This window comes from Cynocephalus volans, chromosome 6, assembly GCF_027409185.1.
Source record: "Cynocephalus volans isolate mCynVol1 chromosome 6, mCynVol1.pri, whole genome shotgun sequence".
In the NCBI taxonomy this organism is placed as follows: domain Eukaryota; kingdom Metazoa; phylum Chordata; class Mammalia; order Dermoptera; family Cynocephalidae; genus Cynocephalus; species Cynocephalus volans.
This window is the reverse complement of record NC_084465.1, coordinates 84,806,421-84,823,862: the sequence shown is the minus strand read 5'-3', so window position 1 is coordinate 84,823,862 and position 17,442 is coordinate 84,806,421. Positions and strand designations below refer to the sequence as shown.

The window sequence follows — 17,442 nt, the reverse complement described above, 5'->3', positions numbered from 1 at the left end:
AATGGCAGTTAAATTTCAACATGAGTTTTGGTGGGAACATTCAGTCCATAGCATGGATGTTTTTCTAAGAGGGGGGAACAAATAAAAAAATGTTAATATTGAATTATGTGAAAACTTCAAACCACTTGCACATAACGATTGCACTATGCCAATACATTTTACAGGTTCACCCTAAGTTTTATTTCCATAGAACTACCAGAGAGTTTTACCACTGAAGTTAAACAGCACCTCTATCCACAGTCCTTTAGATAATCCATGCCCTTGGGAGGTCAGGCTAAATTTTGGGGGGAGAAAATCTTTAAAACTTGCCCTTAACCAGGCTTACTCACAGCAAATAATCATGCAAAGCATTCTAGACAACCAATTTTATCACTCTGACATGCCAACTCAAGTATCTTAAATTGGGAATTTCTGTTTTTAGAATGGAAGTTGTAGTGGTATCAGACCTCCCTGGCGATAGGGTCAGGCTGATCAAATTCCACTATTAACTGCAGAAACTCTCACTTGGGCCAACACTCTTAAATTGAGTGTGGGTGGGTAGAGGAGGGGGCCTGAAGAATGCAGGTCATTCGCAAGATGTCAGGGTGAGTTATCTGCCCACAAAGGATGACTTTTATGGAGAAATTGCATTGTTGTTCCACAAGCTGCAGTTGCCTTGTTATCTCGGTCACACTATAGGGAGCACATTCAGGAATGTTAGCACAAAAGGCACAGATGGAAAATCTCTGTCTGGTGGTCTGAAACTGATTCTGGTATTGAAGAGAGGGTAAGAGAGTATAGCAAGGCCACACGATCTGGCATAACCTCCAAAAGCATTAACTATGGAATCCATAGTCAGTGACCAAGAATTCAGAAGGGAGGTTGAATTTGCAGAACCATTTCTTTCAGGGAAAAAAGCTGCCTATGGCTCTAGATGACTCAAATTGCCCTTAGCTCCCACTCAGTCCCCTGCCCCAAAAAGTCACTCTGGATGGTCATTTGCACCATGAAGGCTGCTGAACACTTTTTCTAATAATGGGCCTTTAGTAACAGTGTGACAGAATTTTATGTGAATTTGCATTGTTCAGAGTGTAAGTAGTGTAACAAAGAGACCTCAATGAAATCACATTTTGAAGACAATTTGAAATAATGGGAATCTCCTAAAAATTTGAAAATATATATCAATAATCTAATCCTCTTTTTGTTAGGATGGGGTACACAGCACTGCTTCTGGCCTTCATCAGCATGGCTGTGAGTGACCCTGGGGATCTCCGTGCTGTGATTTTAACATGCACCTTCATCATAATTTACAATCTTTTTAACATCTTATGTTATCTAGTCATTCATTAAGATCTGGTACTGGACCTAGTACTGAACTATATACCTGAAATTCAGGGATTTAAACTTACGATTAAAAGGTCATGAATGAGGCAGGTGAGGGGACTACCACAATAAGCCACACTGACAAAAGACAAGATAACACTTCGCAAAATAGTGAAGTCATGCTGTGAAAATAAAAGGAAAGTCTTCCAAGGTACACCATTAAGGTTTGCAAAAACAGTTGGCATCAGGGACGTATATGCCGTGAGCCAACATGTTGTTTGGCTAGGGCATGAAGCCGTTCTTGATGATTTGAAAGGAAAGGAAAGATAGAACATCGCGTGATTGGTTCATCCAGCACCAGCCTGGGACTTCAGTTAGGGACAGAGAGGCACCGGGTATGAGCACACTGCAAAGACAGCATGTGGGGGTTAGGCCGGGGTCGTCCCTTCCAGGTTTGCTAAGACACTTCTCAACACCCTGCCCTGCTACCTCCAGACCCCGCCTTCTATGGAAAGTACAGCAGGGAGGTAAGGGGAGAACAGAGCTCGCCCTCTCAGCTGTGAGATCTCAGCCCAGAAGGAGGTGCCACGGTTCTTCGCTCCCTCTCTGAGTGGAAGATGAAGAAAATTTTCTGCAACCTCCACTCTAACGCCAAGTGAGAGGAGTTAGAGAGTCCCTCAGAGAAATGATGGGTGGCTGCAGGAAGTGAATCTTTGACGTGTCCCTTGCTTGGACATCTGCTTAGGCAGAAAAGGAGGAAGAAGATGTAACCAGGTGGCTGGTTACACCGCGAAGGGCAAAAATGGGAAGAGTTAAGGTGGAAGGGGATTCCCTCATACAAATCCCTCGGGGGGCTCCTGCTGTCCCCTGAGGACTTGCACGTGTGTTGCGCAAGAGACCCAAAACGCAGATGCTTGCTGCTGGGGGTGAAGGTCGACAGTCCCCGCTGGCCAGAGAAGCAGGAACAATCATTAAGAGAGGACAGTGATGGACAGATCACACCCCTAAACCCCTCCCATGACAAATGTGGGTGGGTGGAGGTGGGGGATGAGGGGGAGGAAAGAATCTATGTCCCTCTTCCAACTCCAAGTTCTTAAGTGAAAGCCTGGCCTTGGCAAGGAGGTGGGATTGGAATTTCTAACTAGACCTTGAACTTGCTGAGTTGTTTTGGTTTATTTATTTTTTAATAAGAAAAGGGGACCAAGAAATTACCATACCTGTCCAAGGTGTTAAAAAAGGGTCTGCTGTTCAGTGTAAAGAGATTTGAGAAGGCATGTTTGAGATTAATAATTGCAGAAAAATAAAATTGTTTCATGTCTATTATTCTATGGAATTAATACTGTTCAATAAACCAGTCACACAAGTGTTCATTGTGTTTAAAGAATATGATTAAAACAAACAAAAACATGTTATCCTAGTTATAGATTTATGCATCTCTCTACTAATTTACATATTAAAATTTCCTTTTGCATTGTAAGCATTTTGGATCTAAAAGGTCTTCAGGACTATGTACCTGGAATAGAATAGAATATTCTCTGCCTTAACATAGTCACCATAGGCAGAGTGTCCAGCAACGGGTCACGAGGATGTCTCCAGGGAATTACTGGAGTGTAAGTGTAGCTGACTGTTATGTTTAGTTTTTTTAAAAAGCGTCTAATTGGGTACTACATAAATATGGAAGAGAGAGATATAGAAGTTTCCTAGTTAGTCTAATCAAAGGGATTTTTATTTGCAACGCCACCTGAGTTGTGACTCTGAAAATGTTGCCAAAGTTGTCCAACAATTTTGTTATTAATAGCAAGACTGCACTTGTATTATCAACAAAAATAGCCATCCAATTAATTTTAGGTTCAAAGTTAAGTGATAAACTAGAGAGAAATAATCAAGACAAATCTGTGCCCAAAGAATAGCAAAATTCAGGAAACAGTAGCATGAAGAGACACACATTTCAAAATAAATGGAATAAAAATATCTAGAGAAATTTTTTCCCCAAAGAAAAAGGATTCCATGGTGATAAAGTACCAGCATCAGTTTCAAAATAATCTGCGATACACAGTCTACACTAGGAGCAACGACCTATGTCAGCTGTAGCAACTGTAAGATCTAAATGAATGAGAACGACTGAGTAGGTCTAAGTGAAGGCAACATCCTCTAAAAGTTTATAGGAAGGAATGCTCAGGTACTTGTACAAAGTTAGTCTCTGATCTGAGCAATCAGATTATGAAAGACAGTATTTGCTTTCATCTGCTTTAAATATTGACATGGGAATCAGCAAATAGGTGATGCATTATTTTTGTATGGGTAGGAGAAAATTAGAGGGTTATAGGATGAGCCTGAAATTGTACGTATCCAATTCTGACAGCACTAAGTACTAGTTCAAACTGATAATTATGAAGCTTACTCTGGAGTTGAGGGAGTAGCAAGAAGGTACCAGCCATGATCTCGGTCCAATGAGTGGCCCATTGTCCCCTAGGAAAGCTGCTAATCACGCAATAGATGCTCCAGCCATTGTCCCAAGTTCTGGGAGATTTGGAGCCAATGTTCCTTCCTGATTACTTCTTTCAGAACTCTAAACCTTATAAATGTAATATCCTTTCCTTTAATGAGCACCAGGCAGTCACCCTTCCTACTTCCTTTATACAACCTCTGACATCCCTCTGGTACTGCCTTAAGAATCTCAACTGCAGATTTGCTAGTTCCTGGCACATCTGACATGACAGGTGGCATTTGACAATGATAAAGAAACTGTGAAATTCCCTGGCTAACATAGTATAATATGAGACTTTCAAAAAAATATTACCTGTTTAGGCTGAGCTCCCTTCGAGAGAATGTCAAGTAAGTCAGCAGAAGAGATGAAGTAGAAGCGAGGAAACGCTACACGCTTGGTTTCCAGGTATCCAGCAAGAGCTTTTTCACAAAGAGAAAGCCTATGAGAAGGAAAAATCTTTTTAAGCATATCTTGCCCAATCAGTCATAAACTTGAACAAAACAAAACCCAGCTCCTGCCATGTGTTCATTCCTCACCATAAGCTCACTGTGTAACAGGTAGCCTACCTCCTCTTCAACATCATCACCTTGCCTAAAACTAATGTACAAGTCATGTCAAGTAGGAGCACATTCACCCACCATTGGTTGAAGCTAAATATAGATGACACTTAGGTTTATGTCACTCATTGCTTTTCTTAATGACTCTCCTAATCAGCAGTGGAAAAGGCTAGGTTTGTCATCTCTCATCCAGAGCTCAAAATGCATTAGTGAGATGTAATTGGTTTAAGGTCTTCTTTTTCCCACTGAATGTCTACAAAATACAAGTGACTTCAGTCCTCTCAGGCATTTAGAGGAGTCATAAGATCCAGAATCATTTCTACCTTATTGTCGTTAGCAGAGCAGAAATGACCCAGAAGCAGAGCTCCAAAGATTACTGACTAAACAGAAATAATTAACTTCTGTAGAAATTCACCTTTTTAACACCAAAAAACTTTCAGATTATGAAATAGTTTTGCTTATGTAATATATATTTTTATCTAGATCTTTTTCCTACTTTGCAATAAAGTGATCAAATTCCATACAAACCTCTCATTTTAGTAGCTGATCTATTTTTTTAATTGACACACAATAACTGTACATATTTATGGGGTACAGTGTGATGTTTTGATACATGTATACAATGTATAATAATCAAGTTAGGGTAATTAGCCTATCCATCACCTGAGACATCTATCATGTCTTTGTGATGAGAACATTCAAAATTCTCTCTTCTAGCTCTTTTGAAATATACAATGTACTATTGTTAACTATAGTTACCCTACTGTGCAATGAAACACTAAAACTTATTCTTTCTATCTAACTGTAACTTTGTACCTGTTAACCAACCTCTCCCCAATCTCCTATTCCCCTACCTTTCCCAGCTGCTGGTAACCATTACTCTACTCTCTGCTTCTATGAAGATCTGCTTACTTTTAATCAAAAGTCAGGATAATCGTATAATTACTAGTGTTATAGAATTATAAGTGAAAATTACTTTACAAATGGCTATTACGGATTTCAAAAGTGCTAATACACTCTCAGAATAATTTCTAATGAAATGAAACTATACACATATTCTAAAAGACTCCAAATAAATGAGTGCAATCCCAGTTTCTGGAATACAGTATGTGCTCAGTCAATATTTGCTGGATAGTTTAATGAAAGAATAGATCAATCACTCAAGTCAATGTTCTTGATAATAAGATATTCTAATTATATACTTAATAGTCCTTGTAGAAAACAGAAATACATTTGGGTTTATTTTCATTAACTCACAATATACATTTACCACTAATATGTACAAGACAATTAAACAATTATAAGCAAAATTATAAAATAATTTAGTAGAGGTTGCATCTACAATAATATGGTGTTAATTAAATGTTAGGTATGTGAAAGAAATTTCATAAAATTATAGAAAGTGATCATTTTATATAGCTTTATTCTTACCTATACTGTAAATCTTTAAGTTTTTCATAGAGACTAGGTCTGCACGTTGCTTCTAAAACATTTTTTATTTTGGCTGTCTTGAACATTAACTCCTGTGTGAAAGTACAACATGAAGCCATTGATATTAGAAATTTCTAAATTTTTCATCCATTTGGGGGATTAAAAAATAAAAAACAAAAAAACAATGAGGAAGCAAGTTTAAGGAGACTTCTAGAACACCTGATGCCAGAACTGTTCACTTTTGCTGTTAAACTTGTAGATGAAGGTCAAGAACAATGTATAACCTCATGGTTTTTATCAAAATAAATGTGATGGGCACTTCCACCATTCTAGGCCCACACAGAATTTCTCTCTTCTAAACCAAACAAAAAAGGAATAATGAAAGGAAAAGGAAGGGGGAAATGGGGAAGGGAAAAGTAAATAGGAAAAGGAGGCGTGGAGGAGAGAGGGAGAGACAGGGGGAGAGGGGAGCGGGGGAGAACATATTTCTATGTGCTCTCTGCGTCTCTCACGCAAAAGGAAAATAAAAACTGATGGTGTGATTTGTGACCCGTTTGCCCTCAGTCTTCTACTTATGAAGATGAATCTATTTACCTTTCTTACTGTAGGCAATTTACGGCCTGAGGGATACATAGGGCCTGCTGTGTGTTTTTGTATGGCCCAGAAACAGAGAATGATTTTTACCATTTTACATGGTTGAAAAAATCAAAAGCATAATATTTTGTGACACATGAAAATTATGTGAAATTCAAATCTCAGTGTCTATAAATAGCTTTATTGGTGTACAGACAGACTCACTGGTCTGTGTATTGTCTGTGTTTTCTTTCAGGCTACAATGGCAGCACTGAGCAGTTATTCCATAGGCTGCATGATCTGCAAAACATAAAATATTTACTACCTAGCCCTTTACAGAAAAAAATTAACTGACACCTGCTTATTGAAATACAAAACATACTCATTTTTATAAATTCAATACCCCAAGTCATGTTTCTTTATAAAACTTTCATATTGTTCTGAAAACTTTGCTAGAATAGAATACAGCTTGACTTTGATGAACCTTAAATTCAGCATTGACTCCATCGAATCTTCTAGCATCCTTCACAAGCTGGATTCGAACATCTTCTGAACAAACAAAAATACTTTCCAGGTGAGACCAAGCTCGCTGGACTTCCATCCAAGTAAAGATGACTGAGTCTGCTATGTTTAATTTATTTTGCCAGCTTAGTACTTGTTCAATGAAATATTCCACATACTTGTTTTGAAGAAGAGTCTGCAACTGAACCTAAAATAAAGGCAAAGAATTTTAAATAGTAGCTAAATTGGTAGACCATGAATACCCTTGGTGAGGCACCATATCTATTGTTGATAGCTGGATTCTTGGATCTAGCATGTATTACCTGGAACAGCCAGGCACTCATGAAGTTTTTGTTAAATGACTGAGTGAATTTACGACAGCTAATATTCACATTAACATTTTTCCCAAAAGAAAAAAGAGAAATATAAATAGTTGCATTTAATATGTCTTCCATGTGAAGACCGTGCATATCACTGCAGGCAGGAAAAACAAATTGTGCACTGGGTGCAGCTTTAGGAATCAGACTGTACTCTTTCATCACTCTCCCCTGGCCTCTGCCTTTGTTAATTGTGCCAAGGTTCTGTGTATACACGTGTTTAATCTTGAAAAAATAAAACAAACTTCCCTCCAGCCTGCCAGGCTCTCAAGCTTGTTTAGGTTACTACCAAGCTTCGCAGCTCTCTTACAACCAAAGTTGGTTTTAATGCCATGCAGTCTGGCCAACACTTTTCACCTTTCTCTCACATGGAAATCCCACAAATCTCACAGAGCAGAATTGCCTCTTCTCACTCTCCTTCACCTCTAGGTATTTAACACATTTAACTCTTCTTTGGGGGAAAAATCCATCCCTTGGCTTCTGTGATATTGCAGTATCCTGTTTCTACTATTTCTCTGACCATCCTCTGTTTTCTCCTCTTGTTTACCAAATGCAGCCTTTTTCAAGGCTCTGTTCCCAGATCTTCTTTATCTCTCTTCATCATCAATTCTCAAGATACTGACAATGACCTCCCAACCTACAGTTCTAGACTGAACTTCTAGGCTGAGCTCTCGTCTGACTTTCCACCTTTACACAAATGTCCCTTACGCTAAACACACCAAAAATAATAGTGTCATCTCTCTATACCAGTTTCTTTTCCCAAGTGCCTGATATCTAATAATAATAATAATAATAACAATACTGTTATTTTCTCTGAATAGTTTGTCTGTTCTACCTTTCTTTTACCTCTCATGTCCAAAGAGATGCTTGTCCCTATAATCTTAGAATTCAAGACCATATGTGCTGTGCTCCCTAGTCTTATTTTTTATTACTCCCATAAAGAAAATGTATATTCCAAGGAAACTAAACTTTTGAAATTACATCTGAATGGCAGGTGCTTTCTGACATTCCAAAATGTGGCTAATATTGTCTCCGTTGCTTAAATACCCTTTTCTGATTGCCCTTTGTTTTGTTGAATACCAGCCCATCCTTCAAGAGTCAGCATAAGCACCATCACCTTATAAGGCCCTCCCTGAGCCTTTCATCTTCCCTAATTATATAGCCTCTCTGTGTCTTCTTAGATTCTCTGGAGTCTTTCTGTTTGTCTCCCTACTCAAGCACAAGTTTCTTGAGAATAAGTCTTCATATCTGGATCCCAAATGATACCATACCTGGAGCCTAGTACAAATAGATGCTCAATGAATTAAAAAAATAAATGTTGAGAACTTGGAAAAAAAACCTAAAATCCTAATTTAAAATGAAAAATCTGATATATATATATATATATATATATATATGATTAAATATATATGAACCCAACGCTGAAACATGTAAGTATATAAAACAAATATTAATAGATCTGAAGATGAGGCAGACTGCAATACAATAATACTAGAGGACTTCACACACTACTTTCAACAATTGAAAGATCATCCAGACAGAAAATCAATAGGGACGCAATGGACTTGAACAACACTTTAGAGCAATAGGACTAACAGACATATGTAGAACATTTCACCCAACAGCAGGAGAACAGACATACTTCTCCAGTGTACAAGGAACATTCTCCAGGATCCTTGTTAGCCTATAAAACAAGTCTTAAATTTAAGAACACAGAAATCATATCAAGTGTCATCTCTGATCGCAATGGAATGAAACTAGAAATTGGTAACAGGAAGAATCTTGAAAAATTCACAAATACATGGAAATTACTCCAGAATAACAAATAGGTTGAAGAAGAAATTAAAAGGGAAATTTTAAAGTATCTTCAGACAAAGGAAGACAGAAACACAGCATACCAAAACTTACAGGATATAACAAAAGCAGTTCTAAGAGGGAAGTTTATAGCAATAAATGTCCACGTCAAAAAAGAAAAAAAAAATCAAACAAATAACCTAAAGTTTTATCTCAAGGAGCTAGAAAAAGAAGAACTAAGCCTAAAATCAGCGGAAGAAAGGAAGCAATGAAGATCAGAGCAGAAATAAATGAAATAGAGACCAGAAAGACAAAAGAAAAGATCAATTAAACTAAGAGTGGTTCTTTGAAAAAATAAACTAAATCAACAGATCTTTAGCCAAACTAAGAAAAAAAGAGAGACAACTCAAATAAGTAAAACCAGAAATGAAAGAGGAGATACTACAACTGATACCAAGGAAATACAAAGGATCAATATAGACTACTATGAACAATTATATGCTGCCAAATTGGATAACCTAGAAAAAATGGATAAATTCCTAGAAACATACAACCTATCAAGACTGAATCAAGAAGAAATAGAAAATCTGAACAGACCAATAATGAGTAAGGAGACTGAGTCAATAACAAAAAATCTCCCATAAAAGAAAAGCCCAGGTCCAGATGACTTTATGATGAAATTCTACCAAATATTTATAGAAGAACTAATACCAATTCTTCTCAAACTCTTCAAAAAATTGAAGAAAGCATATTTCCAAACTCATTTTACAAGGCCAGCACTACCCTGATACCAAAGCCAGTCAAGCACAGTATAAGAAAAGAAAATTATGGGCCAATATCCCCGATGAACATAGATGCAAAAATCCTCGACAAAATAGTAGCAAATCAAATTCAACAGCACATTAAAAGGATCATTCCCAATGATCAAGTAGGATTTAATACTAGAGGCAAGGATGGTTCAACACATGCAAATCAATAAATGTGATATAACACATTAACAGAATGAAAGAAAAAATGATCATCTGAACAGATGTGGAAAAAGCATCTGACCAAATTCAACATCCTTTTATGATTAAAAAAAAACCCTCTCAACAAATTATGCATAGAAGGAATATACCTTAACACAATAAAGGTCATATATGAAAAGCCCACAGGTACCACCATACTCAATGGTGAAAAGTTGAAAGCTTTTCCTCTAAGATCAGGAACAAGACAAGAATGCCCACTCTTACCATTTCTATTCAACATAGTATTAGAAGTTCTAGCCAGAGCAATTAAATAAGAAACAGAAATAATAGGCATCTGAAAAGGAAAGGAAGAAGTAAAATTGCCTCTGTTTGCTGGTGACATTGTTTTATATATAAAAAAAAACCCTAAGGACTCCACCAAAAAACTGTTAGAAATAATAAACAAATTCAGTAAAGTTGCAGGATACAACATCAACACACAAAAATTGTTAGTGTTTCTTTACCCTAACAACAAATTACCTGAAAAAGAAATTAAGAAGTCAAATTTAATCAAGGAGGTGAAAGAAAAGACAGAAATAGAAAAAACAATCCTAGAATTCATGAGGAACCACAAAAGACATTGAAAAGCAAAAGCAATCTTGACTAAAAAGAACAAAGCTGGAGGCATCACACTACCTGACTTCAAAATATATTACAAAAGTATAGAAATCAAAACAGCATGGTACTGGCATAAAATACAGATAGTGACCAATGAAAATGATAGAGAGCCCAGAAATAAACCCACACATATTTATGGTCAATTTATTTTTGACAAATGTGCCAAGAACACACAATGAAGAAATGACAGTCTTTTCAATAAACGGTGTTATAAAAACTGAATATCCCCAGCAGAAGAATAAAATTAGACCCTCATCTCACACCATATACAAAAATCAACTCAAAATTAATTAAAGACTTAAACATATACAAAATATATAGGAAACAACTCAATAGCAAGAAAACAAATAACCCATTCAGAAAATGGGCAAAGGACCTACATAGATACTTCTCAAAAGAATATATACAAATAGCCAATAGATATATTAAAAAACAACATCATAATCTTCAGAAAACTGCAGATTACAACCACAATGAGAAATCATCTCACAACTATTAAAATAACTACTATCAAAAAAAGACAAAAGAAAACAAGCACTGGTGAGGATGTAGAGAAAAGGGAACCTCATGCACCACTGGTGGGAATGTAAATTAATAGTCATTAGAAAAAAAAGTGCGGAGTTTCCTCAAAAATCAAAAAATAGAATTATCATATGATCCAGAAATCTCAATTCTGGAAATATATGCAACAGAACTGAAATCAGCATGCCAAGGAGATTCCTGCACTCCCATGTATACTGCAGCACTATTTGCAATAGCTGACATGTGGAAGCAACCTAAGTATCCATGATCAGAAGACTGTATTTTTTAAAAATTTTGTATATATACACAATGGAATACTATTCAGCCTTCAAAAAGAGGGGAAATCCTGCCATTTGTGACAACATGGATGAAACTGGAGGCTATTATGCTAAGTGAAATAAGCCAGGCACAAAAAGATAAATGCTGCAAGAACTCACTTACATGTGGAATCTAAAAAATTTGAACTCATGGAAGTAGAGAGTAGAATGATGGTTACCAGAGGCTGGGCTGGGGGTGGTTGTGTGTTCACGGGGAAAAGGGACATGTTGATCAAAGAGTATAAAGTTTCAGTTAGACAGAAAAAATATGCTTCCGTGATCAGTTTCAGTTAGGGAGAAAAAGTTTAGACAGAAAACTATGCACAGAATGGTGACTAAAACAACAATGTATATTTTAAAATCGCTAAAAGAGTAGATTTTAAATGTTTTCACCCCCCAAAAATGATAAGTATGTAAGGTGATGGATTTGCTAATTAACCTACTTTAATGATGCTACATTGTACACATATATCAAAATATCACATTGTACCCCATAACAATGTACAATTATTGTCAATTAAAAATAAAATTTGAAAAAAAAGAAATAAAAAACCTGTAATAAAAATATCCATCTTACTTGGCTGTGTTCAAGAGTTTCAAAAAGTTGTTCATCTGACTTCAGTAATGGAATGCCTGTTCGATAGTAAACTTCATAAGAAAACTCCATGGTAGCCCAGGTCTGACTGATTTCGGTAATAACCTAGTTTAAAAAAAAAAAAAGTGTAAATTATGTGCACAAAAGTTTAATTTAGGATCGATATCTAGGCTATTATCTGGATTTTAAAAAATGTTTTTTTACAATTTCCAATAAAGGAGAATGATATCAAATATTATTGACTTCATTTTTTCCTCCAAATAATTCATGGCAGTAAGGTTTGGAGAATGGAGAATGAATTCCATCCCACCAAAAGAACAAGCATCACACTAACATCAAGGTTGTAGCATATCTGAGTTTTACATCCTTCACCAAAACAGAATGTGAGAGTAGGAAGAGACTTAAAAAATCATCTGAAGGGTTGGTAGACATTATTTACAAACTAGCCAGTACGAGACAGGGAGTTCCCTAAGTGGCTGAACGTGAATCTCAGTCCACTGTGTCTATCTAGGTAAGGTAACTACTTCTCTATACTTCAGTTTTCTCATATGTAAAATAGGGATAATGTTACCTACCTCAGAGTATTGAATGAATATAAATAAAGCACTTAGAGTGGTGCTTGCTACAAAGTAAAAGATATTTATTACAAAAGTAAGACAGTTACTACAAAATAAAGGATGGATATACTACAAAGATGGTCATCAGACAACCCTTCTGTTTGACACATCTATTGTGGCCGGAATGATTCTGTTTCCTGCTCAAGTCACCCACCTAACTAGCAACAGAGAACACACTGGGACTTGTGTCTCCACACACTAGGGCATCCAAAGGACTTCTCCCTGAACTGGCTTCTACGCTAATGAACAAAATCAGACTAGTAGAAGACACGCCGCCCCGAGGACACTACCTTCTCAGTCCCCAGTTCTTTCACTGCTTTGTTCACTATGTTTCGGACATCATCTTCCACTCTGTGTAACTGCAGTGCCAACAAATCTGCCAAAGTTGTGGCTTCACTTACTGAAAACTTGGTCTGATAAGGAAGGAAAAAAGGCAGACAGCATATTCCACATATGTTAAGCGTTCTTTTTACCTAATGGCAGAGAAATGGAATGCAACTAAAATACACTCAAGTCAGCTGCTGCACACATCTCTCATTCTGAAAGCGGTGGACAATCGAGGACATTTCTTTTTCACTCACAATTACTGAGGCATCACCCACTGAAGCCAGGGCCAGCGTTCACACCATGATCACCCTACCTACTTTCTTTAGTTTCATATTTTTCCCTTGTCTGTTTCTTGTCTCCTTGCCCACAAAACCCACTTTTAAAGAAAAACTCATTGTTCATTTATTATAATTTGGTTGAAATCTCAAGAATCAGGCAGTAGCTCATTTGTCTTTTCTTCCTAATGTGCCTTATTCACTTGACATAATTCCCAGTTGTTTCCGTGATTTAACCTAGTTTTATCACTAATTTAATCTTAGTTCCCTGGCAAGAAAAAAAAAATACTTTTACTCATAACGTCATTATTCATATTTACCATGTGAAAAATAATTCACATTTATTTCGTCATCATCTTGTTGACTCCCCCCTCCCCACATCCCCTGCCCCCTTGCCAGTATTTGGTTCTTAAGAAGCTCTCAGCTCTTCCTAAGTGCCCAAACTCACTTATGTCCCTTGCAAATGAGAGCTGACCCTGCCACACAGTTGCAGGAAAGCCATTTCCCTTCCTGCTCCTGCTAAGAATATCCAGGCTCTGCTTCTTGGAAGCTGCAGCCCTCTGTGGCTCTCTATTTCCTGTAACATACTTCAGCACCATCCACCTTTCTGCATAGGGAGACCAAACATCCCAGTTTGCCCAGGACTGAGGGGTTTCCCAGGATGTGGGACTTTCAGTGCTAAAACCCAAACCTGGAAAGTCCTGGGCAAACCAGATGAGCCTCTCTCTGCATCACTTTCGACCTCACTCCAGAGCTGATGGGAGCCAGCAGCCAGGAAGCCAGGTGTCTCCTGGAGCAAGAATAAGCCGGGTTGCATAATGAGGCACCCTGATTAGCTGTGCAATTTGTGCACTGAGCATGGAGACAAACAGAGACTGAATCTGGCCTCTGCTCTGCTACCCTGGGGGCAGCTTGGAGGAAGGTGCCCTCTTCTAAACTGTCTGCCTGAGAACCTGCCTTTTTCTAGCTTGCAGAAAGGCATAATACAGGTAAGCAGAGACTGTGGTGAGATAAAATCTTATTGGCAGAAATAGGATGAGGGGTGGGGAGCAGAGTGCGAGTCCACTACATATTAGAAGACTCAATAAAGATGTTTTGATTGAATAAGTCAATTAATTATAAAATCTAAATATCTAATATCTAAAAGATCCTATGGAAAATATAATAATAACATCAGTATTTTAAGTATTACTTATTGAGTACTTACCACATGCTAGTGTGTGTGTACATATGTATGTATGCATATATCTGAGGGTACTTCAAAAAGTTCATGGAAAAATAAAATTAAAAGGTAATACAAATCTTTTTATGAACTTTTTGAAGACCCCTTACAAGTGTATGTGTGTATATATGTATACATACATAGACACATATATATGTATACACATGTGTTTAGGAGTGTATATGTGTATATCTATCTATATATAAAATTTCCAATTTGTTCACCAAGTCTGCATGGGAAGCATAATTTTTGTTTCATAGAGGGGTCAACCAAGGCATGAAGAGCAGGTAACTTGCCCAAGATCCCACCATTACTATGTGTTAGGGTTGGAACCATAAGGCCCAAGCTGTCCCCACTTCTCCAGGCTGCCCCCTGCCTCTATTTCCCTACTCTGCAAACTTTCCTTCACACCATGACAGCCTTTCTTCATAGTGTACGTTTCAATCTCTTAATTTGCCTAATGAGAAAACACACATACCAGGGCTCCTTTTATGTATTTTAAACCATAAAGATCACCTTCCCTGAAAAGTAAAGTGTAAGGTTGCTTTGCACCTTACCAAGTGTATTGGCATGGACACATGGGAAACCATTTTATATCTCACAATAATATCAAAACCATCAAAAAACTAAAAAAGACACAATTGTTAAATAAATTGTGTGTGTGCAGGGGGTGGAGATCACAATTTCAGAATTCCTTTTCTCCCCAAATTCACTTCTATAGTTTCTGATCCTCTCCATAGTAAGTACGATTCTTTGCAGCCATTTGGTGCTCTATAAAATGCTTTCATATTATCTCACCTGCTCCTCACTAGATTCCTATAAAGCATAAGAGCAGATAGCATCTCTTGCATTTGACTAGAGACCTTTTCATAAATCCCATTCCATCTCAGATGATGCAAATCAAGGAATGACACTTCACAGTCACAAAATCATTCTATTAGTGAGACACAGGATACTGACCCCAATGGCCTTCATCAGCTGGTGCCAATGCCTGTCCCTCAGGGCAGGGCTCTGTAACTCTGTGATGGCTCTCAGGGAGGCTGCCATGTCCTTTACTGTGCCTTCCAGGCCTGCATAAGCATCCCAGACACGGACTTCCTTGTCTAGTGACCAGATTTCCTAAGAAAAAGTGGGAAAGACCCAGATTTCTAGATATAATAATACATTACGTAATGGCCTCCTTTGGAAGAATAAGTATACGTTTCCTATTCCTGGATTAAGAAAGAGAGTAAAAGCATTTAAAAGCCTAGACTGAGGAATAAAACCAGAGAAATGGAAAGGGGTCTACTCACTCATATATTGAGTCTACTATGTACAGCCACTTGGATACACTGGTTTCTTGTTCACAAGATCTAACTGTATGTCTCTTGTTCACAAGATCTAACTGTATGAAACCCATGGACTACATTAAATGTAGGGAAGTAATAGAGTTCACAGGACATGTGCAATGAGGAGTGTTTCCTCTAGAAACATAAAGAAGCGGAAACTGAGATTGTTTCCTGGATTACTAAGAACCCTCTCCAAGTTTCTGACTCATTCAAACGGTAACCTTGGAATGTTGGTTACTTTTGAGTGTCTGTTCCTTGGAACTTAAATACTTCATGATTTGAAATGTCAAATAGGATCCTTGACTGGGCTGTCCTCCTGGCCCATGGAAAAACAATTCTCATTGTGAATGCGAAAACCCACAATAAAACAACTGGAACTTAGCACACAGTAAAGAACAATGCTGACTGTTTAAAAAAAAAAATATCTTCAGTGGTGGGGGGGCAAGGGTAAGTTGTCACATTGTCACTCTGAAGTAAGATAACTGTATGGTAAAGGAGATAACCACAGAGTGTGTACAGAATGAGCTACAGTGAACCTGTGACACCCCTTTGGGACTGGGATAATATGGGAGAAAATAGTAGGAAGTGTTGTTAGAACCTGAACACAGGACTGAGTCTGGGGCAACAATGGTCTGGGTGGGAAGGAAGCAAAAGTCCCCACCACTTTTAAATTGCCCCTCACTGCTATGCATTTTGGCTTTTTCCAAAGAAGTTCCACCCTCTTCAGAGGCATACTGCTCTAGGGACTAGATATCAAAGTACTAAATTCAAATAAGCGCCATTCTGAATATATGGAGCCCCCCTGGGACACTAGAGTAATCAATGAGACCAAAGATCATAATATTCTATATAAATACAGAAATGGCATATTCTTATCAGTTGCCCCAAATTCCAGAACCATAAAGTACCCTTTTTATATACAAAATCCTTATGGTTGCTAAGGAAAGAAATCAGAAGTTTTCATAAGCCTAAACCCTCAGTCCTGATAATCTTCCTGTCCGTTCTAGGCTGCCATAGGAAGCTTGTGATTATAGCTGCTTTGCAAAAATTCATTAGCCCTGATATGCTTTTATCAACTCATTCACAGAAAGGCAGGTTTGATTAGAAGTGCAACTGGCTGAGCGTGACAAAAAATATCATCTGATGATATTTTACATGAAGTAAATAAGGACATGAAGCCCAACACACCAGATACTAGGTTAGGGAAGATGGAAGGAGGTGGTGCTGAGAAAGATAAATTGTTGGAGTAGACAGTTATGGAGCTTGCCTTGGCAAACCTTCTGAGCTCTACATCCATCTGTTGCACATTAATCTGTCTCCACTGGGTTTTAGTCCAATTACCAATGCTTCCCTGAAAACGCACGAGCAGATAAAAGTGTCAACATTTGGTGAAAGCAAGTCTCTGCAGCAAAATATATAAAATGATACACACTGACTCGATCATCCAGTGGAAAGTCAATTTTTAAAATATTAACTGCACTTGTCAAAACTTCCCTATCACCAAAACAAAAAAGTTGTCAGAACATGTCAAGCTTAAGGCTAAAACATTATGATACATTAATTTCTAGTACGAATAATAAATTCCATACAC

General features: G+C 37.6%; 1 protein-coding gene across 1 annotated transcript in view; it reads right to left on the bottom strand.

The window, feature by feature from the left end:
* DNAH11 (dynein axonemal heavy chain 11) overlaps positions 1-17,442 on the bottom strand; it is a 315,191-nt gene that overhangs the window by 228,765 nt on the left and 68,984 nt on the right. The window contains exons 22-28 of the mRNA XM_063101058.1: positions 17,119-17,202; positions 15,484-15,642; positions 12,990-13,112; positions 12,065-12,187; positions 6,836-7,060; positions 5,779-5,870; positions 4,103-4,229 (exon numbers count right to left, since the gene is read on the bottom strand). Coding sequence (XP_062957128.1) covers positions 4,103-4,229; positions 5,779-5,870; positions 6,836-7,060; positions 12,065-12,187; positions 12,990-13,112; positions 15,484-15,642; positions 17,119-17,202 — 933 coding nt within the window. The remainder of the gene's footprint in view (positions 1-4,102; positions 4,230-5,778; positions 5,871-6,835; positions 7,061-12,064; positions 12,188-12,989; positions 13,113-15,483; positions 15,643-17,118; positions 17,203-17,442) is intronic.